The sequence below is a fragment of the Ictalurus punctatus genome, chromosome 13 (assembly GCF_001660625.3).
Source record: "Ictalurus punctatus breed USDA103 chromosome 13, Coco_2.0, whole genome shotgun sequence".
Classification (NCBI taxonomy): Eukaryota; Metazoa; Chordata; class Actinopteri; order Siluriformes; family Ictaluridae; genus Ictalurus; species Ictalurus punctatus.
In genome coordinates, this window is record NC_030428.2 from 5480140 (window position 1) to 5507019 (window position 26880).

At 39.2% G+C, this 26880-nt stretch overlaps 2 protein-coding genes across 5 annotated transcripts; one reads left to right on the top strand and one right to left on the bottom strand.

Moving 5' to 3' along the window:
- Positions 1–1872: 1872 nt before the first annotated feature.
- Positions 1873–8337, bottom strand: tmem273 (transmembrane protein 273). Of its 2 annotated transcripts, none has more exons than XM_017483796.3 (5): positions 5414–8337; positions 3344–3397; positions 3067–3183; positions 2927–2951; positions 1873–2832 (listed from the first exon to the last, which is right to left on the bottom strand). In XM_017483796.3, exons 1-5 carry the CDS (start codon positions 5463–5465, stop codon positions 2805–2807), a joined length of 276 nt encoding a protein of 91 aa, XP_017339285.1. In that variant the 5' UTR covers positions 5466–8337; the 3' UTR covers positions 1873–2804. The 2 variants fall into 2 exon arrangements, with proteins under 2 accessions (XP_017339285.1, XP_017339287.1); XM_017483798.3 differs by having other exon boundaries at positions 3067–3177; positions 5414–8335.
- A 7261-nt stretch (positions 8338–15598) lies between these two features.
- Positions 15599–25667, top strand: LOC108273413 (cardiac-enriched FHL2-interacting protein). 3 transcript variants are annotated; one of them, XM_017482606.3, is made up of 3 exons: positions 15599–15780; positions 17934–18019; positions 19180–25667. In XM_017482606.3, exon 3 carries the CDS (start codon positions 19262–19264, stop codon positions 24836–24838), a length of 5577 nt encoding a protein of 1858 aa, XP_017338095.2. In that variant the 5' UTR covers positions 15599–15780; positions 17934–18019; positions 19180–19261; the 3' UTR covers positions 24839–25667. The 3 variants fall into 3 exon arrangements, with proteins under 3 accessions (XP_017338095.2, XP_017338096.2, XP_017338093.2); XM_017482607.3 differs by lacking the exon at positions 15599–15780 and adding an exon at positions 16638–16980; XM_017482604.3 differs by lacking the exon at positions 15599–15780 and adding an exon at positions 17615–17827.
- The last annotated feature ends 1213 nt before the right edge of the window (positions 25668–26880 follow it).

Sequence of the window (26880 nt, forward strand, 5' to 3'; positions counted from 1 at the left end):
ACAGCTCCATGTCCAGGTAACCGTCATCGCATTAAAAAGTCATGCACTTAACCATTCAAAATTGCATTAACCCATCTCAGACAACAATGCCATTTTAACAAGGTTTACTTTCTGCATTTTATTTTAAATCAGTAACAGGACTAAGATGGTTTTTAAAAGCATAGAATTAGCATAAACACAATTTGGTTAACTAGCATTTATGTGAATGGTATGAGGACATTAAAGACATTCCAATGGTTTACTCAACTTAAAAAAATACAAGTTTACTTTCAGTTTATATTTTGTGTAACATGAAAGCAGACTGAAAGTGACATTATCAGTCAATATCAAAATTCACTTCAAATAAAAACATTTTTCTTTCCACGTTCTTCAGGAAATTTCAGATGAAGCATAATGGGTTGAATGAATGCTGTGGGAGCTAATTTGTAAAATTTTCGCCTATTATGTATTCCTCATGAAAAAAGCTTTAAGTTGCTTTAAAGTGCTGTAAATGTTTGATTAATTATATAGTTTTTATGTGTGTATATGTCTAGCGAACATAAATTCTATTTCATATCAATTGAATTTTATTTGTGTAGCAATTTTAACAATTTTACAGAATCCAGATGTAGACTTACATCGCTAATGGGCAAACCAGAGGTGACAATGGCAAGGAAAAATCTCCCTGCATGTAACTACAGCATTTCTACATTGTGCAGGTGAGATTATCCCCTGAAGCAGGTAAACCAATGCAATTCACAATGAATCAGTATCAATATAGTATTGTGTTCATTAGTAGGTATCATGACTATACCCATGGTGACTGGTTCCTGTACATTGTTTATAGCACTTTTTGTTTATATTTGTCGTATTGCTGGCTACTTTTTCTACTTCTTCCCACACTTATCATAGTTCTGCTCAGCTAGTGAGTACTTCTTGAACACTGGGATCATATTCTCTTTCAGCAATACATCACTTTTGATAAAAATGAACCAATCCTAACATGAGTCACCGGACTTGCTTACAAGTCTTGCACTTACACACAGGCGATGTGTGTAAACTGATACAGTATGCTGCATTTTAGAGTGTAGGCTTCCCTCTTCTGGATAATGTATGATATTACACTAAATCCATAATGTCGTGTACTGTCAAAAACCAAAAAGAGTAAATAATAAAATAAAACTCTCCATGGTTTTTTTTTAAATGATAAATGGTGAGTGGACTAATGAGCTGTCCTGTTTTGTTTGTTTGTTTGTTTGTTTGTTTGTTTAAGAATAATGCTTATGAGGAAAGTTTCTTTTTTTCTCTCTCTTTTTTTTCAGAGCTTGCTTTCCAAGTCTCATAACATTATTCCAAGGGTTTGGACATATATAGCATATATTATTGGAACTAAATGTCACCTGCAATTAAAATGCTTTTTGTGTCTTATATGTGAAATAACTAAAACAAAAAAAAAAAAAAGGAAAAAAAAACAATTACAACAAAACAACAACAAAAAACTTATTTTATCTTATGTTACTGTATGGAATTGATTAAAGGATTTTTCCTTGTGCTTAAAGCTTAATTAAAGCTGAATTTGATGCTGTAACTAGACACCCCCCCCCCCCCCCCCCCCCCCCCCTCTCTGTGGACTGAAGCTGAACTGAGCTTCAACTCTGTTTCTGGACTGGTTTCCAAAACCAAAAACAACGTAGCCTTTAACTAAACTATAGTGCTACAGTGCTAGTGACCCTAAGTCACTGAGGGTTACTGAGTGCGCGTGTGTGTGTGTGTGTGTGTGTATATGTGTGTGTGTCTGTAAAAATGCCGTAAAGGCTTACATAAAACTAATATTTCAAGCGTGACCTCTAGGTGATGTGAAAGAAAAATGGCCTGAAAGAAAGAATAATCAAGTCAGAATTCACAAGGATTTTTTTTCAAGTCAGAATTCACAAGGATCTGATATCACACATTAAACAAAATAAAACAAAATAATTTGATTTTACAGTAAAAAAAAGAAAGATAATAATTAATATGCAACCAGGTATTAACTGTGTTAATTATCCATTCATCTTCAACTGCTTACTCCTTTTCAGGGTCACAGGGAACCTGGAGCCTATCCCAGGGAGCATCCGGCACAAGGCAGGGTACACCCTGGACAGGGTACAATCACATTCACACACCCATTTATATACTACAGACACTCAGCCAATCAGCCTACCATGCATGTCTTTGGACTGGGGAAGGAAACCCCCACAGCACGGTGAGAACATGCAAATTCCGCACACACAGAGCCACGGGAATCGAACCCCAACCCTGGCAGTGTGAGGCGAACGTGCTAACCACTAAGCCACCGTGCGTCTGTGTGGGTAATTAGTAGTTTTCTAATTGCTCAATTCCAATTCCATCCATCTATTTTCTGCACTGTTTATCCTACACAGGGTCGTGCAGAGCCTGGAGCCTGTTCCAGGGGACTCGGGGCACAAAGTGGGGGGGCACCTTGGATGGGGTACCAACCCATTGCACAAGCACACACACACAACAAACAAAATAGAGATGCTAATCGGCCTACAACACATGTTGGTGGAAACCCCCGAAGCATGGGGAAAACATGCAAACTCTGCACACACAGTGTGGAGGCGGGGTTCGAACCCCCAGCCCTGCAGGTGTGAGGCAAACGTACTAACCACTAACCCACCGTGCACCAAAACGACCTAATTTCCTTAATAGGAATAACACAATAACATCACATGCTTTACAGACATTACAAACGTTAAAAAATAACATAAAACTCTGTGATCAGCCCTATAGCGTATCCCTTTTGTGAACAGGTTTTGCTTCGTTGATCAGGTCCTGTTTTCAGCATCAATACTTCTAAAAGGAATGAAAAATATAGTTATGAAAGTATCAGGGTAATAACTGTTATAAAAATGTAGACAAACAATAGAATAAGTGAATAATTGTTTACCGTGTAAATCCTCTAATTGAATCCTCTAAAAAAAAAAAAAAAAAAAAAAAAAAACAACAACAAGGAATTCTAATATTAGTTTGGAGAATAATGGTATGTTAGAGGGAAATTATGTCCTTTATGGTGTGTAATGGACTTACCTGACTGTTCATTGTCCAGCATGTGTCTTTTGATCATGTATATCTTTATTGCAAGGAAGCAGATGGAGAGAAATACACCGATCCCTATTCCTATTAATGCGTATTTCAGTTCTGAGGCTCAGGAAAAATTGAGAGAGAAAAGTGACTTTGTGAACAAAAAAAGGACACACATGGATGTGTTATAGCCTTCTGTAATTATACAAGATGTAACCGATTGGATGAGAATGATGTTTTTGTATATCAGTGGCATGAATATCAGAGAACGATACTCACTTACCTGGTTCCTGTACAGTGGATGGGTCATCCCCTCTTACATGTATGAAGAGTGTGTCTAAAAATTATCACATTATTGTCATTTAAGGCAACCTGCAAATGTCATGCTCAGAGTTTTATAAAGTGTAAAAAAAAATGAACATCATGAATCATAAGTTGCATTTGGTGCAGTAATTGGGATTTATGTGTGGGTGTGTGGGTGTGTGGGGGTGTGTTTCGTTGAGGCCTAGCAGCACACTTGCGTATACACTGTTTCAGTTACCTCACGGACACTTGACTGACAAAAACAGGAAGTTTTATTTTACGTAGAGTGGAACTGAAAACTGAGATAAGATCAATGATATGTTCTGCTACTTCTGTCTGGTTTATTTAACCCAGTGACACCAGTACACACACACACATTCACACACTCATCCACACTTATTGACAATTTGTTGTAGCCAATCTTGTTTTGTGTGTCTGGCTTGTTTCTGAGAGGCAGGAGGAAAATGTGGAATCTGGACACCCTGGATGAACATAAGCATATGTTAATATAAAGTACACTGTATGCCAGACACTTGTATCCATAACCAATTACAAGTAAATCCGAATCAAATTCAAGTTTTCTAGCAGTCCTGGAATCCTGTGAAGCTTAATCACTAAACCACCATTGCCCTGAACAATAAAGCTGTAGTAATACTTGATTTCAGATTTGCTTGTCAGAGAGTATCTGACCCCCAAAGTGTATAATTCACCACCTATTGTGCAGCTGTTTTTATTCTCAGCTTATTTTAGTCTTGTCTTTCCTAAGTGAAATTGGATGATGGACGTGTTCAGTTAACTGCTTAACACCTGGATTGATTATTTAGTCGTTCAGTTTAAAACATATTATTATGTTGTTAACTATTCAGCAATTATGGAAGTTACAAGAGTGAGGAGTTTATAGGGGTTTATAGAGTGAGGTCCGGGGAGTTTAAGGGATTAGGGGCCTAAATACTTGCTTCAGTAGCATATGTCAATCTTATCCTTAAGGCAGTTGGTTTAATCTGAGCAGACAAGGTACAAGTGGAATACATGGTTGTATTCATGGTATACCTGGCCATTTGCCTGGCCAAAGCAGTGGTATGATTTCTTAACAGGTTTCCAGATGATTTTGACACAGATAAGGTTTTAGCTAAGTTTCTGCTTGAATATTAAGCCTCATAATGGCTTGCTTTGTGTCATATGTCCATTATGTCCATACAGTATTTGGCAATAAATCCACCAAAAGTCACATTTTCAGCAGCTGTTCTTATGGAGTCATTGCCAGACTGTTTCCTCTGTTTTAACCAGTTATAATTGCATGAAAAAGATCTCAGATTAAATGCATACATGTGCTGAAAAACCTGATTATTCAAATACGATCCAAGTGTGTACATCAGATCTCTTGAAATATAATGGCTTTATTCTGATATACTGTATGATATGGTGGCATCATGTTTAAATGGTCATTTGAATCAGCTGGTAACGACATATAATTACCAAAAAACATATAGCTATTATATTATTACAGCACACACCTTAAGTTACACACATAAGATCCTGTTGTTCTTTTGGTTCCTATGCTACAACAACACTTTTATACAGGACAAATTTCACAACATGAATTTTCACCTCTAGAGGCGATGTTTGAGAGTACAATGTACATAAAGGGCTCATTCCTAAGATATTCTTCCAATGGATATTTGGAAATACACTCAAATAAAAGCTGACAGTTCGTGTTTCTTAGTCATTACAACTATTACAACATAACAAATGTGTTACAACATAACAAATGTGTCTGTTAGGGTGCAAAGCCAGATGCACCTCAAAATTTGCACCCCAATACACCTCAGATGGAGTCCACATGAATCATTTGCACTGGATTATGTGCTTGTTAAATCTGCTATAATTGTATACACAATACATATATTCATACAAAAAATTAGCCTATTTTTTAAAGCCATATTATATAGCATAATGTCTAAATTTAAGCTTAATGTCTACAATAAACTGCCTAACAATGCTCAGTTGCTCATCATGCAACAAACAAGACAAGAAGATCAGAATTACTTACCAACAATGAAAAGAAATGTAATGACAAAGTAATTTCTTTGAAGGTCATGCATATTTGAAGGGGTTCAATCAAAACTTTTCTCAAGCGTGTGTTCTTAAGAAATGAAGCCATTTCCTGTTCATACACTATAGTGGCTTTCAGATTAAAGGAAGAGATATAAACTCTCTGATGCTGCAGCTTTAGCGTTTGACCCAATTAGCTCAACACAGAAAGCAAATATGAGTTGATGAATATGTGACTGCACATCACTGCCTAGAGTGTTTCAGTGTGTAGCTACTGCATTCTTGCAAAATGCTTTTGACAAGATTTGTGGTGAAGAATAAGATGCAGTACAAAGATTTTGTAAGTACATGGGTATGTTCAGCATACTCTGCAAGTGTGTGTGTGTGTGTGTGTGTGTATCAGCTCAGGTCAATTTATGCAATAAGAGTATGTTTATACTGTGGATACATTTCCTTTCTGAGAACCTAACCTAATTTGCAAAACAAGAATCTGAACCCCCTGCATGCATATAAGAACAATTGTCATCTTTGTTTTGAAATACAAGCCTGTTTAAGAGGGACACTTGATACAACTCTCTGCCATCACTTGGCCTTCAATATGTGATGTTTGCAATAGCTTCTTACACAGTCTTCACACTCTTCAAGAGTGACATCCAAGTGGTATCAGGTTTGGGTCAGTGACCTTTTAATAACATCCTGGGCAAAAAGAGCTGGAGAATTGCATAAGCACGAATAACCGATACACAATCATTTATCGTGTTTATCGTGCACAATAATTTATCGTACAATCGTATGTGCTATTTTCAAGCGGGGATCAAAAACTCAGGAAACACTGTTAGAGTGTACCTTTCAGTATTTTTTCACATATTCCACCAAAACCCTCAGATTATTAGTACCCCAACTTTGATCTGTGTTCATTCATCTTCAGTAGCTACTTTATCCTGGTGAGGGTCACGGAGCCTTTCCAATGAACGCTGGGTATAGGGTGGGAATGCACCCTGGATTGGAATTTTTTTTTTGCTTCAATACATTAAAAAAATAATCAAAACTGTATTGTGTGTTTACTCAGGTTGCCTTTGTTTTATGTTGTTTTTTGTTTGGAGATCAAAAACATGTCTAGTATGAGATATACACAAAAACAGAAGAAATCACTTCTGTTTTTTCACAGCACTGTACATCTCATGCAACTTTTGACAAGAAAACAGGTGATTCATGTATCTGACTGACTGCTATCTGTTTAAAGATGTAATTGGCAAGTTCTACTACACACAACATTTTGTAACAGCTAAACAACACAGATAGAACTTCAAACAAAGGAGAAATGATTTTATATTGGCCAAAGGCTGCTACATGCTAGATATATCATTGTATTTTTCAATTAATTTTCAGTTGCATCACTTACATTTGCGCATTTACATTTACAGCATTTATTACTTATCCAGGGTGCATGGTGGCTTATTGGTTCGCACGTTCGCCTCACACCTCCAGTTTCGGGGGTTCGATTCCCACGTTGTGTGGAGTTTGCATGTTCTCCCTGTGCTGTGGGGGTTTCCTCCAGGTACTCCGTTTTCCTCCCCCAGTCCAAAGACATGCATGGTAGGTTGACTGGCATGTCTAAAGTGTCTGTAGTGTATGAATGGGTGTGTGAGTGTGTATGTGATTGTGCCCTGCGATGGATTGGCACTCTGTCCAGGGTGTACCCCGCGTTGTGCCCGATGCTCCCTGGGATAGGCTCCAGGTTCCCCGTGACAATGAAAAGGATAAAGTGGTATAGAAGATGGATGGATGGATTACTTATTCAGAGTGACTTACAGAATTGCTTTGAAGTCACTATCAATAAATACTTCTTCATACTAGTTCACTAGGTCTTGAACTGAGAATACCATCAGTCAAAAAACTCTCTTGGACAGAATAGTAAAATAGTAAGAAAAGCACACCGATAAAAAAAAAAAAAAAAAAAAAAAAAAATCAAGTGCTAATATAAGTACTTCCGGACGACATAGGTCTTTAGACTGCCAGAAGACTGCCAGTGACTCAGCTGTTTGGAAATCTATGGGAAGTTCATTCCACCACCTAGGTGTCAGAACAGAGAAGAGTTTTGATGCATGCCTCCCTTGTAACCTGAGAGATGGTGGGACCAGTTGAGCAGTGCTGGAGGATCAAAGGGAGCATGGTGCAGTACAGGGTGTGATAAGTGCTTTGAGATAACTGGGTGCTGGTCCATTTTTGGCTTTGTAGGCAAGGAGGCAGATACAGGAAGCTAGTGGAGGGAGCGTCGCAATGAGGTGGTGTGGGAGAACTTAGGAATGTTGGAAACAAGTCATGCAGCTGCATTATGAATCAGTTGTAGAGGTCAAATGGCACTCAGAGGCAAGCCTGCCTGGAGCACCTTGCAGTTGTCCAGTCTTGAAATGACAAGGGACTGAACAAGCACCTTCTGCTGAATCCTTCTGATGGTGTATAAGAGAAATCAACATGAGCGCATCAGATTAGCAACGCGAGAGGAAAAGGACAGTTGATTGTCCATGGTTACCCCAAGGTGAGTGACTGAAGGAAAGGAGAGTTGTTTATGGAGATCACAAGATCCTGACATGGGATGAATCACCTGGATGTTCGGTTTTGCTGGGGTTAAGTTTCACCTGATGCATTGCCAGACATGCTGAGATCTGAGCAGAAACATGAGTGTCTGAGGAAGGGAAGGAGAGGATGAGTTGAGTGCATCCGCATACAGTAGCAGTGGTATGAAAACCCATATGAGGATATGACCTCATCAAGAGCTCGAGGATAGAGGTAGAACAGAAGAAGACCAAGTACTGAGCCGTGTGGGACACCAGTGGAGAGTCTGTGTAGAGCAGATGTGGATCCCCTTCATGTTACCTGATATGACTGACCTTTAAGAAAGGAATCAAACCATTGCCATGCTGTGCCACGAATTCCAAGACTCATGAGGATAGACAAGAGAGTCTTGTAGTTGATTGTGTCAAATGCTGCTGAAAGGTTGAGGAGGATGAGGACTATGGCAGTTTGGAAGATCTTGCAGCATGTACAATGCACTCCACTAATATTGGAAATACAGGAAGTTATGGTTGAACAATTTTCTATTCCTAGTCACCCAGTTGTACTAAAAAAAATTAAAATATTAATATCAATAAAGGGAATATACTTCAAATATATTTTTATCATAAGAATTCATAGGGCTGCCAATAATTGTTGCACACCTATATTTAAGAAAGATTTTTTTGATAAACCTGTGTTTTGTTGGCAATTGTTTGATATCCATGAGAGCAGAGAATTTTTGTGAATTTTTAAACAAAAGGTTAAACAATAAAGATTTTTTCACAGCCTACTTTGCTCATATTTACCAAGAGTGCCAATAATAGTGAGGACACTGTAGATTCTCAGTGATAGCTACTGTAAAAGGACAGTCTGTGGAATGTGCCACTTTGAAAATTGGAGGATCTTGGAGGTTGTTCTGTGAGAGATAGACAGTTGATTATAGACAGTGTATGCAAGGATTTTAGAAAGAAAAGATAGAATCTTGTGTAGTGGTGAAAAAATTTGGTGTGTCTATTTTGTCTCCTTTGAAGATCATATAGATAATATTACTAGGACAGTCTACTTCCATTTAAGAAAGATTGACAGTAAAAATATACACCCACCAGCCATATTAACAGGAATACCTGTACACCCATTCATTCACCCAATTATCCAAACAGCCAATCATGTGACAGAAGCACTATACATAAAATCATGCAGATACAGGTCAAGACCTTCAGATAATGTTCACAAATAACAGAAATTCTATTTCCAATGACTTTGACAGTGGCATGCTTGTTGTTGTTTTAAGTATTTCAGAAACTGCTGATCTCCTGAGTGGAATTATCACATGCAACAGTCTGTAGAGTTTACACAGACTGGTGCGAAAAATGGTTCTGTGGGCGGAAACACCTTGTTGATGAAAGAGGTCACAGGACAATGCACAGACTGTTTCGAGCTGACAGGGGCGATATAGTAAAATAACCACTCTTTACAGCCTACAGTATGTGGTCAGAAAAAACATGTCATAACACACAACACATCAAACCTTGAGGCAGATGGGCTACAACAGTTGAAGACCACATCAGGCTCCACTCCTGTCAGTCCAGTCCTCTTGTTTTTGTTTTTCGCACCATTCTGTGTAAACTCTAGAGATTATTGTGCATGAAAATCCCAGGAGATCAGCAGTTTCTTGAATACTCAAACCAGCCCATCTGGTACCAACAACCATGCCACAGATGCTGACTCCATTGGGTGCAGACTCATTAAAACTGGTCAGTTGAAAATTGGGGGAAAATACTGTCCTTACACAGAAAAACATTTGGGTTACAAATGTAACACTGTTCCCTGATAAGGAAACAGGAAGTTGTGTGAGCTTCACTCTGTGGGAAGCGCCCTCGCTCGTGACTGAAGTATCTGAAGTCTGTGTGAAATCATGCCTATTTATAGGCCTACCAAGGTTAGGTGATGTGGCATTTTGTGCATAGTGTGACTCTAAAATGGAGCCTCTAAACCACGTCATCAGCCTCTATTATCTGAACCAAAGACGCAATTCACAGGCATGCCCCAGTATGACAAAGCTACACAATGTCTTGTTCCCTTCTCAGGTAACAGGGTTACATGCTTAACCCAGACGATCCTTTTCAAAGAGAACGCAAAGTTGCATGAGCTTCACGCTGTGGGAACGAGTATACTCACTCCGTCATTCTGAGTCAACTGAGCCTGTCACAGAGGCTCCATTAATAGGGGCATGGCTGGCCAAAATGGTGGGCACATAGACCCTAATTGTTGAAGGAGCCAACTCTGCTGAGAAACGTTCCTGTAAGAACTCTAGTACTGTAGTTATTTTGCAGCTACTGGGTCTCAGTGTTGTTCCTCACACCACGCTAAAAAAGTTGCTAGTTGAATGCATACAATTTTCTTGTGGATGGTGCCCTAGCGTTTAACAACCTCTACAACCTTGTGGGCGGCTGTGGCTCAGGTGGTTGTCAGCTAATAGGTGGTGGTAGGTGCTGGCTCAGTTGGTTGTCCACTAATCGTAGGGTTGGCAGTTCGATTCCCAGCCCATGTGACTCCACATGCCAAAGTGTCCTTGGGCAAGACACTGAACCCCAAGTTGCTCCGGATGGCAAGTTAGCGCCTTGCATGGCAGCTCTGCTACCATTGGTGTGTGTGTGTGAGTGGGTGAATGAGAATCAGTGTAATGTGCGTTGTAGAACTGCTAAGGTTAAAAAAAAACATTATATAACTACAGACCATTACAAACTCAGTTGAGAGACTGGAATCTATGAGCTAGTACCCCTCAGGGGCCAGACTCAGTTTCCATAGATCTGGCTGAGGGTGATTAATCAAGGGCAGGGCAAACCACAGCATGCAGTGTGTTGTCTCCTCAGAGACAAACACATCCATTTCCGCTCAGCCGAACCTCCACCATATAGATTTACCTACTTGTGGATGGAGCCTCCAATCCCCGGGCCTCAGCCCCTTCCTCGACAGGCTGTCTACCCCCACAATTCGGTCACCCAGAATGTAGATTTCACTCACTGACAAAACTTTCCCTCCACCAGAGAAGAATTAGTTGAGCCTGCCTGTACAGCGGGAGCAAACATAATCGTCCATGGTGGTTGATATATGAGACCACCGCTGTATTGTCTAAAATATGGTGATCTCTCAACTGAGGAAAAGTAGTATGGCCCACATTTCTAGGCAATTTATATACCACATTAGTTGAGGGCTGCTCCAGAGGCTATGAGGGAGGCGTCTGACATTACCATCTTGCGATAAGAGATGTTCCAAGAGTGTGACCTGAGGCTATAAACTGGGGAAACCTCCAAATTTTCAGAGCATGTAGGCAATTAGACACTGATTAAGCTTCCATCCACCACTGAAAGGTCTCATGTGCAATGGGCCCAATGGTATGACATTGGCTGTTGCTGTGATAAGCCCCAACAGCCTCCATAGAGACATGAGGGGATACCCAGATCTAATCTTATCTTGCTCAATGTCTATAGGACTGCCCTATGCATGCTGGGGATAGACAAACCCTCATCGTATTTGAATCCCATATAACCCATAGAAAAGTCGCTCTCAATTGGAGAAGCAACTTTCCCTGAGATTCAACCTGAGCTCCAAGTTCCTTACGTGGGTGAGAACAACGTGGTTAAATTGCCAACTTCCTGGACCGTGCTAGAATTATACAGTCGTCCAGGTAGTTTAGCGCACAGAGGCCCTGCAGTTGCAAAGAAGCCAGCGTGGCATCCATGCACTTTGTGACGGTGCGAGGGGAAAAAGCTAGACTGAAAGGAAAAAACAATATTGATATACGTTGCCTCCAAACGTGAACCTATATAACTTTCTTTGACTGGGCAATAGAATAGAAGTCTTTTTTAGATCGATTGTCACAAACCAATCCTCAAACTGAATCTGTGGAATGATACTTTAGAGCATCAACATACCGAACCTGTATGTCAGAAGAGTACGATTAAGATGACGCAGATCTAAAATTAGCCGCATACCTCATCTTTTCTGTGAACCAGGAAATAACGGCTGTAAAACCTCCTTCCCTAAGAGAAGAGGTACATGTTCTATGGTCCCTTTGTCCAAGAGAGATCTATTTCCAAGGCTAACGTCGGGCTCTACATTTTGCTGACTACTGTGGTGAACATGCCTCTGAAAGGGCGGGGGCATCAAGCTATGAACTGGACCTGATACCTTTTTCTATGGAGGATAGAACACACGGAGACACATTTTGCAGTAGTTTTCACGCTAGTCTTTAGTGACATTAACTTTCCACATTTTGGTGGAGGGAAAGCATCAGCTTTTTGTTGCACTATGACAGCTCACTGACCAGAGAAACTGAAAACTAGGGATGACATTGGCTAGGGCAGCCCTACAGTAATACTGTGGGCTAACTGCCCTAAAAACCTCTTGTCCCCTGGTACCTCTCTCCGTGTCTTTCTGCCTTTTCGACACTGATTATCATTTTAAATCAGGCCTTTCAGGCTTTCAGCAGGGGGAGGCAGGCTGCCACATTCATCTTCAGTGCCTCCCACACAGGTCGGCAGGTCTGCCTGGTAGGCCTGCCACAATACCATTGTATGCTGAGATCCACAAGCAAGACCTGCAGCCACATAGGCTTCGCCAAACAATGCCAAAGTGGTATTACACGGTGTCACTGTGTTTGAAACCTTTTTTGTGATCTCCATCATGTCTTAGCTGGCCAAGCTAACAGCAACTAACTTACCTCAGCCTGTTAACACTGCCCACATTAAATTGCTAATTCAGTTAACTTTCCTGATGTGCATTTTACCGTTAGTGCGGTTGCTTTAATCTAGTGGTCCCTTTAAGACTTTTGTGTTTACTGTATGATGACATCAAAGGTCACATGACAATGCTAACATAGCAGATGTAGGATGTATGGGATTGTATTCATACTACACATCTGCATACTGATTAGTATGTACTGTTTCAATGGCTGTGCAGTAGGTAAAGCACTGAATGCAGTATGTACTATCATAATACACGATTTCGGACACAGCTACTGTGCCCTTTTTAAAATAAATCTATCTATCTATGTATCTCTCTCTCTCTCTCTCTCTCTCTCTCTCTCTCTATATATATATATATATATATATATATATATATATATATATATATATATATATAATATATGCTCCACTCCCATAAAAATTATACACTGGCTCCCCCCTCTGGCTCCTCAGAGTCATAGGGTTGATGTAAAGCTTTTTTTTAAAAACCCGGAAGCGAAGGTGTTGGATCCAAAGGAAAGAGTGACATGGCATGATGACGTGGTTTACAGGTGCCATTTTATAGTCATGACCACGGCAGGACTATAAATAGGCATGATTTCACTCAGACTTAAGATGCTGGTCATGCGCGAAGGCTCTTTCCACAGTGTGAAGCTCACACAACATTGAGTTCCCTTTGAAAGGAAACTAGCTCATGCCTTTAGTACGTCTAGGTTAGACTGCATGACCATGATGTCCGGATATTCCAGTAGAGGATAAACAAATAAAGATTTGATAAGATGTGACCTCAGTTAGATAAGCAGCAAATTGGCTGTCATATCAATTTTGCATTTATTACAAAATGCCTACCAAATGACTTAACTATAATGGTCTATATGTTCCACCTTTCATGTTACTTGATGATGGAGTGAAGACAGTATACCCTCAAGCCTGCGTTACCTTATTCTTCATAAACTGCACATAAGCTCACAAGTTCCTGGTTACACAATTGCACTTTTCGACTATATAGTATACAGTTACAGAGGAAAATTATTTATAATCATCTGGTGTCACCCAAATGAGGATGGGTTCCCTTTTGAGTCTGGTTCCTCTGAAGATTTCTTCGTTATCCCAAGAATTACCTGCACCAAAATGTGGCAGAAATGATTGACTGTAAAAAAAAAAAAAAAAAAAAAAAAAAAAAAATTAAGTGCACCAGGAAAGCAAAGGTTCAGTAAGGAAAGAGATTAATAAATATGAAAGCAGCAAAGAAAGTTTGTACTCATAGTAATAAGTCCTGGGCTGGAATATGTCATTCGCTCACTGATTTTATTTTGGATTTAATTCCTCTGGCATCTGTGCTGGGATCTATTCGGTTTAGACAACTTTAAGGGTTTTACAATTGGAAATGTACATTAAATACTACTGATTAAAAACAACTAGAAATTAGGGCATCAAATTGCCTGAACCTTACTCACTGAATAAATAGCATTTCCCTCTTCACGGCCAACTGATCTAGACTCTGCAGCAAATTTGAATAACTGAACCACTAAATGTTCCTTATTTTTTAGTAAAGGCTAATGCTTGTACAGGGCTAAAACTCTGTAACCTAGCTGCTTGACATATTTTGGAAGTAATACAAAGCCCAGCGCCAGTCATGTCACCTGTGCAAGACCTAAAATAGAGCAGCTGCTGAAGGGAGGGATGATAAAGGAAAACAAAGTGAGAAAGCATTAACACATAATCAGGATATTTATGGACTGTTATCACAGATTACAACCATCAAGCTGCAAGTTTTGATTGTTAAAAGCAAGTGTTAGTTCAGTTAAATTTAATTTGTACAGTGTTTTTAACAATGACATTGTCACAACGCAGCTTTACAGAAATAGATAAATTCAGGATATAAATCCTGAATGCGAGATGGTGAGGAAAAACTCCCAGAGACAATATGAGGAAGAAACCTTAGAGGAACTAGACTCAAATGGAAACCCATCGTCATCTGTGTAACAAGAGATGCAAATATAAATAAATTTCTTCTACAACTGTGTAGTACATGGTCAAATAGTTCAACTGTGTAATCAGGAAATTCATTACAGGTTCCACATGAAGTCTGTGTTGTTGAACTTGTCGACTGTTCACTGATGGAGATAAGTTGATGGAGAAACTATTTGTGGCAACTGTAGTCCTAAGACATCATAGCATAATTGTTCAAATGAATTGTGGTGCAAAGCCATCTTCGTGGTTTTTAAGTAGTACTATCCTCAGCAATCTCAATGATCTTTAGGCTGCACCATGTGGAGCCATCCTCAGCAGCAGCGAGTGATTTCCCAGTGATGAGAATTCCAACCAGAAGAAGGGTATCAGGATGGATCAGGCAGGTTCGGAGAGCAGAAGAGGACCGGATGAAAGTTTTAGTGTTTTGAAGGTTGTGAAGCAAATGCAGCAGTATTGTGAATGTACTGTCATCAGTCTATCTCTCTTTCTTTCTATTTTTTAAACAATGCTCATGTGTCATTTAAAATGATATTATGAAGTGTACTTGTGGAGTTGCAACTACCTTTACAGTATGTGCTGCCAGTCCAGAAACATGTTTTGTTACTTAAAGTAGTATAAAGTACAAGTTTAAAGTACACATATGGCACAGATCATCCTTATTACCAACACTCACAAAAAAGAAATACACAAGCATACATTTTTATATGCATTAAATACTCTTTTTAATACACAATTTCCCATTGCCCTTTATCCCTTCACCACACACGATGGCTCCATTCAATGTTTACTTCTTTAACATGTGAGAGCTGCTTCTAATCTCTAGTTTAGCGTTGTGAAATCTTCATTCCTAAATGATCACACATCTTGCTTCATACTACGACAATAATCTCATGAACACATGGGTCATGCTGGCTCAGTTTAAATAGCCTTATGTGATTGTTTATGTGGTTTCTGAAACTCTGGGACTCTGCTATCTACTGTATGAAAATTTATAAAAGTACATAGTACAGCTAGCCATCTTGAAGCCAGAAACATTTTCTTTCACAGCAAACAGATGAATGTGACTCCGGGCCACCATCAGACTCAGGTACAGTGAGTAACTTTCAGACTGCTGAAATTTGAATGTATAACTTTGTTACAGGTGAATAGGATAATAATACAGTTCTGGTTAGATTAATATATTTTATTTTTTCATAATAAGGACGTAATCTGTTATTTTATAAAGCTGTTTATAAAAAAAAAATATAGATTTTTTTTTGCTTGTATTTCCTCATTTGTAATTCGCTTTGGATAAAAGCATCTGCTAAATGAATAAATGTGAATGTAAATTATATTAATTGATGTTAGAACTGAACTTTTAATTAATTTGATATTTTTCACATATTTCTAAAGCTGTATTTTAACACAATTTTTTAAATAAATTTTGACAACATTTAATAAAAGAATGCTTACAAATGTAAAATTAATCTTTGGCCAAACTGTGTTGAGTGTTCGGTGATTTATTTATTACTTTTATTCGCACATATATCTAATTAAATATGCACTTCTATAAGGGTGACTTTTCATAGAAAAGTCTTTTATTTAATATATATATATATATATATATATATATATATATATATATATATATATATATATATATATATATATATATATATATATATATATATATATATATATCTTTTCTTACTATTTACATGCTTATGTTTCATGCATTTTAACCTTGGAAGTGAATTAGTGTATCATCATGGTTTTATGTTTTTTCTTTCCTTTTTGAGTATATATACCTTACTAATCACTATACAGCAGAAACGTGTACTTTCTTTTGTTAATGTATTGTCAGTGTACATGCCATAGATGTTTGTCTGCTGCTTTCTGATCCCATGTGGCTGCAAATTATGTTCTTTTTCTCTCCGGCTGCTCTGCTCTTGGCCCACTTGTGGACGTCCATCATTTCAAACACACTGGGCTTGTCTTTGCCACGTAAAACTCTAAGGAGGGAATGCAGCAGTGCTCCAGTTGTCCTATTATAGCCCTGCCTTCTTGCTTGGAATAAGACTTGACACAAGAGCCATTTGGTTGTCTCAGTTGCTGAGGGTAGAAGGCCATCTGCCTTACTCCATCTGATCTGCCTTTGACACGGGCACTTGCAAATAGTGAAAGAGCTCCAGATTTATTCGAAATTCTAGCTGCTGACACAGCCCAAGAGGGAGTGATGTGTTTAAAATATTATATTTGGACTTTCCCTGGTGTGAGATATAAAACCGAAGGCAGGAATAACACAAAGGTGCTTACATAATATATTCTATATTTCTTAATATAAGTAGTTATCAGTAGTTGTAATATGTACATTTTTACATATTTGTTGTATATTTATTGACCTAATTTAATTTAGATTTCCAGATATTGAAGGTACTGTTTCAATTTACATGTTTAAATTTGCCAGATCAGCAAAGCCACCATTCTTGCCGTCTTCTGCTTGTCTGGGCCTAGCTGACTGACTGATTGGCCGAGTTATGGCGGGTATGACGGAAAGAGGTTCGGGCCATTAGTGTACAAAATACAGGGTGTTTGAAATAGAACAGCATAAATAGCATGACAGCATAAATAACACGACAGCATAACTAGCATGACATGGGTCAGTAGTGAAATGTGAGAAGACGTCGCCACAAGTCACCGAGTGCGAGACATAGAAACTTAAATAGCAAAATTCCTAATAACTGACAAGTACAACCAGTGAGATTCTGGATAGTAAGTGTTGCTAATAAGCATGACTAGTGTGAGTGATATCGAACGCAAGCCTCTCAAGGTAATCAGGTTTGCCTCTTATTCCACACTTAAATTGTGTGACACTTGCTCAGTTGATGCAAGTGGCTATATTTGACTTGGCTGTTTGCAGGAGAAAAAATGAGTCACTCACCCAGACTCAGTGCAGCCACCTATACCCCAACAGCACATGCAAAAATAAGGCAGCTCTGGATCTTCCTGAATAGCATCTCTTTAGGGGGCCGAGAGGTAATAAGGGGAGAGCAATGGTACTTATGCCCCAATACCAAAATAGCAAATGAGTGCTCACTAGCTACTTCCCATGCTCCTACTGTGTTCAGCTTCGCTCAACTACTGCAGTTATTTTGGTAGGCTCTGCTTTGTATGCTTGCTTTCGTTCCTTTGCCTGAGGATTTCTATACTATCTTTCACTACACATCCTTATGAAGAGAACTGCTGTATTTTGTTAAACAGGTGGCTCTGTATGGATGATGTCTGAATGATCATCTCTGGAAACCTTAACTCATGTATTTGTTGGAAAATGGAAACCCAGACAAAAGGTAAGAAATAAGTCAGTTTTATCATTAAGTGATAAAAAGTAGTAAACAAATGTAGTACTTTTCTCTGTACAAATACGCAATACTAGAAAATTTTGTTTCTTTTTTTTTTTTTTGTCAGACGGGTTAGGCATTATTGACTTCCATTGTAATACTGGAAAGTTTAAGTATTGTTTTTATTCTGTTTTATTTATTGATATTTGAAACCATTGAGTGTATATTCTATATTCATGATTTTTTATTTTTTTTTTCAATTCAAGTTTGATTTGTATGTTTTAAATTCAAAGAAAATGAGTTTCAAGGTTTTTCCTGGAGGTTACTGAGGGCTTGTTGTGGTAGCATAGTTTTTAGTTACATGTAAATAACAGATGCAGGGAAATCATCCAGACAGCAAGTTGATATGAAATTATGACCACTGGAAAAAAGTTGTAGCGTCCAGATCTTCTTGGCTGCTTTCATAATGTTTGCTATGGTTTTATTCTTGGTCATTACTGGATTTCTGTCAAGTTGTCTAATATTCAAAATTACAGTTGTATCTTTAAGGATTCTCACTCTTTTATTAGAATATTTGTGCTGTGCCTGGAATTGTACTGTTGTGATTTAGTACTGTGCTGAATCTATTATTCTTTAAGATAAAATAACAACAACAACAAAAAAAAAACTAATGCAAAATGATGCTGGCATACAAATTTACTGTGTGTGTGTGTGTGTGTGTGTGTGTGTGTGTGTGTGTGTGTGTGTGTGTGTGTGTGTGTTTCAGTCTGTTTTAGTGTCTAAGATTTATGTCTTACAGTACCATCAGTAAAAATTGCTGAGGGGGTAAAAAAAAGGGTGAACCAGAGTAATAACCTGAAACAATACACTGACAACAGGCAGGTCTTGTGCATCATGTGAATGCTGAGCTATTTTTGTTAAGCCCATGGATGGGAATTGCTTATCTTCATGCTTGTAGTCATGCTGCTGCCCATGGCTTATGTGTTGGGAAAGGCAGATAGGCATCCAGGCTCTCCTAAAAATAGTTTATGTGTGGCTTGCTGCATTTCTCTTAAATGTACTTGTGCACTTTAACCTTCTGGTTTAACACACCAGAAGGTTAAACGGTTTGAAAGAACGGCTTGCATAAAGGGAAGTAATTTCATATAATCTGGTATCTGTTTTTACAGGAAAATCATGAGGTAGTGGTGAAATACTGGTGATGGTCACATAGGATGTTATGGACATCAGACTGAAGTACGTGCATTCACCATGAGCTGCCCGGAGAAACAGCATGTGAGCCATAAAGCAAGCATGCAGCACCCTTCTAACCTGGACAGCTTTATGGATGAGACAGACAGAGAGGTTATGAACCTTACAGACAGAGCCTTTAAGAGTCTGTGCATCGGTGATGAGGCAATCTACAATGACTCAGAGATTTTACCATCTCCTGTAGACTGTCACAAGCCAGTAGCTGAAGAGAGATCAAAAAAGCTTCGAGAGAACTCTACCTTGGATGTTAAGAAACTTGGAGCTCACCGGCCCAATGGTGTGTACAGCACGCCATGGCTAATGAATAAAAACAGATCAAAGGTGTCATCACTTTTTGCTGCATTTGCAGCTAATAATGACACAAAAATGACAAACGGGGACTCATGGGACAAATCAGCACTGCTTAGCATCCAAACAGAGCTATCGGAGTTTTCTTCAGATTATCAAAACCACCTTAAGAGTCACCGTAAGCCCTCTGAGAAAGGGACTGTTAAATCAATCCAGGATATATATAATTTGTCAGGAAAATCATCTAAAAATCAGCATAGCAAATCCACGAAGCTGAGAAAACTGAATTCCAAAAACTTTTTCCTTCACAGTGAATTCAGCCCATTCCAGTCCTGGGGAGACTTAAATAGATTTGGACTGGAAAACATGGAGATGTTTCCATGCAATAGCCCAGCTGGATTGTATGATTCCCCACTTCACAAAAAACTGAACAATTCAAACAGATTACGTGTACCAGAGCCAAATAAAAGAGAGACAAGCCAAAGCACCTCACCTCTGGAACCTCAGCATAAATCTAAACCTGATTTATCACAATGCACAGCACAGATTTTGAAAACTGTACCTCCAGTACCAGAAAAACATTCTGAGCTAAATTTCCTGAAACTGCCTGACATTCAAATTGAGACTCTTCAGCCACAAGTGCTGCAGACGTCCTCTGGATCATTTCAGAGGTGTCAGTCTGAAGGGGACCTTTCTGCTCCTTGGAGAAGAAGTCGAAACAGGGCAAAAGGTGTTGTTCGGCCACTTCTCAGCTCACCTGTCTGCGAAAGGTCAAACACTGGAGAGGAGGGTGCAATACAAAGTAAAAAGGAGGTTAGAACAGTGGAAGAAACAACTTGCTTAAATTCAACTCCGTTCAGTATTTCACAGCTGTTGACTCCAATCATACCCTCCAGACAGGGTACAGGAACCTCAGAGATACTGCAGCCTGTTCTCTCCCCCGCAGCCCTCGATATACCAGCACTCCATGAGACAGAAATTCGTCCATCACCTGACATCAAACGAGAAGGTTATAAATCCAAGGCATCAAGTCTGTTGTTTAATCTCAAGGACAACAGAAAACGCGTCAAAGCAACATACAGCCCACCAAAGTTTAAAGGTTTAGATCCAGCAGACCAAAATAAACTGTCTCCTCTGATTGAACAAGATGTTACCAAAAATGTTCTGGAAAGTCCAGAAATCACAGATTCTAAAACCACTATTCAAAAAACCACCACGTTTCCAATGAGTCCTGAGACTGCAGACATACAAAGCACTCGATCCAGCAGTCATATAAATAGCACATTGCCAGATGACTTTTTGGGACTTAGTCTACTGCAAGCTGGAAATAGAGGCTCACCTATTAAGTCTTTGAAATCAAAAAAGACTATTTTGGACAAAGTTACGTATCCATCTTTAAATTTGTACCGGAAATCTAGTTCAGTAGAACTGAATACTAAAAACACGCCAATGGATGTCCCTGGTTCTCATTCCATGGTGAATAAAAGTGCAGAACAGAAGTTCTGCACAGAACATTTTCCAGAGAAGGATAGTAAGGAACTGCAAAGAAAACATCATTTGACTAAACCAGAATTAAACAATGCAAAGCATGATTATACCCACCTGAACCATGTTGAGACCTCAGACAAGGTGCCGACTGAGAAAACAGATTCTGTAGCTCTGAAGGAAAACTATTCTCCTACAGTTTTAAAAAAGCACAGTGCACAACAAGATACACTGACACCTTCAGGTAGTAGGAATCAAGACAGATTGAATACAGGAAGAATATTTAAGGCAGAGGAAAGACCTATCAAATCTAATGAATGTCACAGAAAAGAAACAAAACCTAAGCATGTATTTTCTGCAAGACTAAACAACTACATTAAAAACCAGAGATATGTGAATGTAAATGATGATAATGATGATAATGAATGTGAATATTGGCAAGAGAATGTAATTTCTGCAGGAAAAGATGAGCTGAGAAAGAGAGAACTGAATATAGATGTGCATAAAGGAAAAGTGTGGATGGAAAATATGGATGATCCATCTACCAAAGAAAGTGTTACAAATGATAATAATAGCATACCCACAAAGAATGGTCTGGGTATATGCACTGAACAAGGATTAGCCAAAAATGATGCTTTATCTATGAAAGGAAACACATCAGCAAAAATAGCACTGTTCACTTTAAAGGAACAGCCATTGAATACAGTCCCAGGCTCAAAGAAAAAGAACATAGTAAAGGATAAGTATGAGCTAGCCACAGTGGCTTTGGAGAAAAGTATTGCTGAAAGAGAAAAAAGAAAACAGCAAAGTGATAGACAAAGCGGACAGGATTTACCCATAAATGGAGACCACAATCAAGAGAGTATGCTAGCATCGAGTCAGAAAGAAACATCAGACTGGCGAGGTCAGAAGGCCATTTCTGATTTTACACCAACTAGCCAAAATGTTCAAAGCATGTCAGACATAGACACCAATCATGGTGCATGTCACGTGCCTGAGGTAAAATTAGCTGAACCTTATAAGCAGGAAGGTGCTGTAAAGCACAGTCCAAATAGATTGATATATACAGATAGGGACGGATCTGACAGACACGGTCAACAAGGTGACACAAGCAATATCAAGTCAATGGCTAATGTAACTGAACTTAAAGAAATAGTGTGCATGTCTAAAAATATAAGTCTCGGTCAAGAAACCTTAATAGTCCAGGACTATATTGACAATAAGCTCATTAAAGTTGGTGAAGATGAGTCATCTATTCAGAAAAAACCCGAGGCTCCTCCTAGAAGAGAAAGTGCAAATTCCCAAAGTGAAGACAGTACAATGAATGAAAGACAAAGAAAGGAAGACGTAGGGAGTGTTGAGAGAACAGTTAAACCTGAAGAATTTCTTTGCACAGAAGTCGAGAAATCTAATCTACCAAAGGATAAAGGGCCAGTAAAAGGCCATGTATTATCACTTATGGAAACATTCAATAGAGAACAAGTAGTGCTAAGTTTAAATGTCCAAGAATGTTTGAGTCAAGGAGACAGTCTCATGGTCTACCCTGGAAATGACTTGCTAAAACAAAAAGCATTTTCAGCAAAGGATATAATGGGTTCTCCTGAAGTTGAAGGAATTTTAACAAAACATATTCACAAAGCAAGAGAGGCAGATTCAGACAACAAGAAACTACCTGATAAAGATTCAAAAGAGACAAAGCTGGCAATGGAAAATGAAGAATATCTGCGTGGAGAAATTTCTGATAAACAGGGCATGCAAACTGTTAACAAAGATGTCAAAAGAAATGAAGAGGACAACACAGATGTGTCTAAAACAGAGAATGAAAGTGCCTCTGATGTTTTGAGAAAAACAGGCAGCCAAACCGAACCCATATGTCACGGTGAAAGCTCTGTCGAAGAGTATTTAACTGACCATTTTGGGAATTCTCATGAGCCTGATAATAAATCTGAGAAGACACCAACCTCGTATTTGTTAAACCCTGATGATGTTCCAATGGAAAGGATAACTCTTTATGATATTCTTGATCAAGTTGAACCTTCATCGTTGGTAGATGTTAAACAATTGGAACAAGGCAATCTGGTTTCCAAACCATCCGAGGACTCCTTTTCACATAAAACACCATCACCATGTCTGAATAAAGGTGAAGAAAAAAATTGTGAGAATTTAGACACATTTAGTTCCAATAGCAACCCTGAAAATAAACCACATAACTCAGACGTGGCAGTTCCTTCTTCAAAGGATGTGGAAAAAGGTGGATGGGTGCACTGTTTGATAGACTCAGCTCGTAATCTAACACCAACATGCCAGTCCAATGCCTCTTCTCCCACACTAGGAAAACCTGCTTTATTTAAAGTGAAAGACAACACATTTAGTGCATCCCCTGTTACCAAAACAGTAAGACCCATACTCCATAAAACTGTTGCTGGAGTTACACAGCCATGGTCTCCTAGGGAAAGCTTAAGTGGGTCTGAAAGGGGTGAAGAAGATCCAGACCTTTTCAAGGACGTTGTGGACGTGCAAATTCCAACTCTGCCTTCCACACCTGTCCGAATCACCCAGCCAAACCAGTCATCAAAACAGGTTGCACCCCCTACATATTCTCAATCCACCACAGACCAGGAGAGAAAAGGGCTGATGGATAGTTCCACAGTACCAGAAGAAGAGGAGTGGCAATTGGCTAAAAGCTCAGTTTCAGAGGGAATAGAAAGTTATGAAACGTGTGCAGAAGACACTGTGGAGGAGCTTGCATTCAGCACTGCACCTACAGAAAGCATAGAGGGACTGAAGGCACCAAGTGAAAGATCTGAATCAGTCTGTAGTGGCATTGAAAATCAGCTTCAGGGCAAGCCACCTGCTGTGCCTCCAAAAACAGAGAAAGCCCTGCGTCGTGCCATGAAGCTGACCACAAAGAGGATCCAGAAAGCTGAAGCTAAAAGTAAATCAGAACGTGGCCGGAGCAGTGAGAAGGGTTCCTGTCAGAAACGTGAGAGGAGGCACCAAAGTAGTGACAGGGTTCTCAGTGACCGATCATACCAACAAGAACATAGTATTGACAGAGGTTGCAGTAATCAAAGCACTGGGGGAAACTGCAATGAGACATCTATTCCAAAGAGTCACACAAGTGAGAGAGATGCCACACAGCATGATAAACCAAACAGCCATAGGAAGGAGAAAGATACTGCTAGGAAACTAAAGCATGGATGTCAGAGCAGTCTAATCAATGTGGATGGTGATGCAAAGAGCTGTGTGGCTGAAAAGCAAAAAGCAAAACAATCACAACACAAAGATCAGTTTGATACCCAGAATATAAATGTTGACTGTGAAAGATTGGGACGTACCAGTGAGAAATACCTACCACACAAGCTGTACCGCAGGGCTCATAGTTTAGACAGATTTTCAAGTGGCAAACATGAGCATAAGTTACTTAGCTCTGATGATTCTGTCTCTAAAACCAATACTGAGACATTAAAGAATCTGGCCACTGCACAGACAGCACCAATGCGACGAAAGAGCATCGAGCATACTTATGGCTCTCCAGCAAACAACATTGTACCACAGTCTTTCCCAATGACCCAAAGGAAGCTTCTGCAGGATCTCGATTCTGGACAGTATTTTGTAGTGGACATGCCAGTGCAAGTCAAGACGAAAACCTTCTTTGATCCAGAGACAGGAAGCTATGTCCAACTGCCAATTCAGTCAATTGAAGGGTCTGTACCACGGGCACAATCTGTAGAAGTTGTGAACGCACCTCCACTTATGCTATATCATGGCTTTGTTCCAGTGCCTGTCTCATCCTTACCATAACTGAAATCCACTGTTAAAGCAGGCTCTGTTGTTGTGGCTGCTTACTTTGACTTACTGTATTTCAAGCCAGTGAGATATAATAGCATGATGCCTTTCACGAAAAGCACAAAAGAGAGAGTCAGCCCTACACATGAGCTGTGCGTGTATTAAAAGAGCACTTTTTGTTAAACATAATCAGTATTCGATTGTGTTAGATTAAAACAGATGAAAATAAGTAGAATTACCTTATAGACCAATAAATGGTCTTGGAATTAAGGGAGTCTGAATTCAGGCGTTAGTATTTTTGTCCTATATGAATATACATGTTTTATACATGTTTTGCTCCAAACTCTAAAATACTCTAGTTTCCTTCCTGCCTTTGGTATTGGCCTTTGGGATTTTCTAATGATTATGTATTTTGTGATGTTTGACTGGGTTATCATGTTATTACAAGAATGTCTAAAAGTAGTGATTTTTCCCAGTGATTGGTGCAAGTGTATTTAAAAAAATAATAATGTTCACATTCTTTGCCATATTTACTTTTGCAGAGGACAAGATGCACTGATTAAATAAAGAAAGGTAAAAGTCGCAGTATGTCTTAAATGGCACATTTAAAGGTTAAGTTGGACATTAACTATGTATTTGGTGTATTTATGTAATATTGTGTGTATTTTGAAATGATTGACTGATTGATTTTTTTTGGCTGTTGCCAGGCTGTGTTGCTGGCCTCATTAAATGTGAACCATTCCAATAAAAAATCTCAAGAAATGTCTAATATTTCATATTAAGTAAGGATGGTCAGCTTTAAGTGACTGGTCTAAATAAACCCCTGTTTAGGTCATTCACCGTCCATGTTAAGATGTGAGTTGTGTTTTCTCTTCAAGCTAATTTTTTAACAGAAGTTGTGAACACATTAATGACTCCTGGGAGTTCCCAGAGATATGAGTCTGAGGTATCTACCTCTGAACATTAACTTAAATATTTGAAAGCCCTAAAGAGAAGGGAACAAAATAGCATGTTGGCAAATTAAGTTTTGTTGTTGTTGTTGTTATTGTCTAAGCAACAACAACAACAAAAAAAATCTTTTTTCCACTCATCCTTTGTGGCACCTGGTGAAAAAATAACTACTACATGCTACTTCTTACTACATGCAATAATTAGCATGATATACCAGTTTCAACAATAAGAGGAAGCCAGCTAGAAGCCTCTCTTTCTAAGCATGTGGCAACATTATCTGCACACCAGGAATATTTCCAACTACCCGACTTGCAGTGGGTTCCAGACTTGTTGCTAAGCGGTTCGTGTCCAATACAAGATGCAGATGTAAAGTGTAGTTTTGCAGGCCATCAGTATAGCTAGATGAGTTGGTGAATTGCATGTGTTACTGGTCAGCATGCATCATAAGTGTTGGGGACTGGAGTTCAAGCATGTCACTATGTGGCCGGAAAAAGCATTCCAATGATATTAGCATCTCCGTATATTAATAAGCATATCACACATGATAAAGTCCCCAGATCAGCCCTAATTATATACAGAGCTGTTAAGTTCTATGAGGAAGTGACTACAAGTTGAGCAGTGGTTTGTGTGCTTTGGGGAGCACCATTAAGGATCTCTAGTTAGGTTAGCCCTTTCGGTAAGCTGAATGCAGGTAAAGAGAGAGCTTATACGTATGCAATGGCTCCCTCCTCTGTGGTCCAATGAGCACTGTCACTTTTAGACATTTGCACAATGGTGGCATGGAGATTACCATCTACCTTCTGAATTTCCAGGCCGAATGTCGCTTCATTACACATACGTACAGTAGAGTGAGCCCAGGGAGCAGCACCAGAGCCTTCACTGATTCTCATCCTGAAATAAGAAAGGTACCAGCATGTGGAGACGGGGACGTGGTCGAGCGCCGGTTTGTGAATGGAGGAGGAGTTGGGAGAGTGAATGGTAAGGTAGAGGCTGCAGCTGTGAGTGATTTTTTCCTAGGTCGAGAGACAAGAGCTGCAAGAGAGAAAGAGAGAACGAGAGATAGAGAGAGAGCTGAGCTGCACAGAACTGTGTGTAAGTGTTTATGT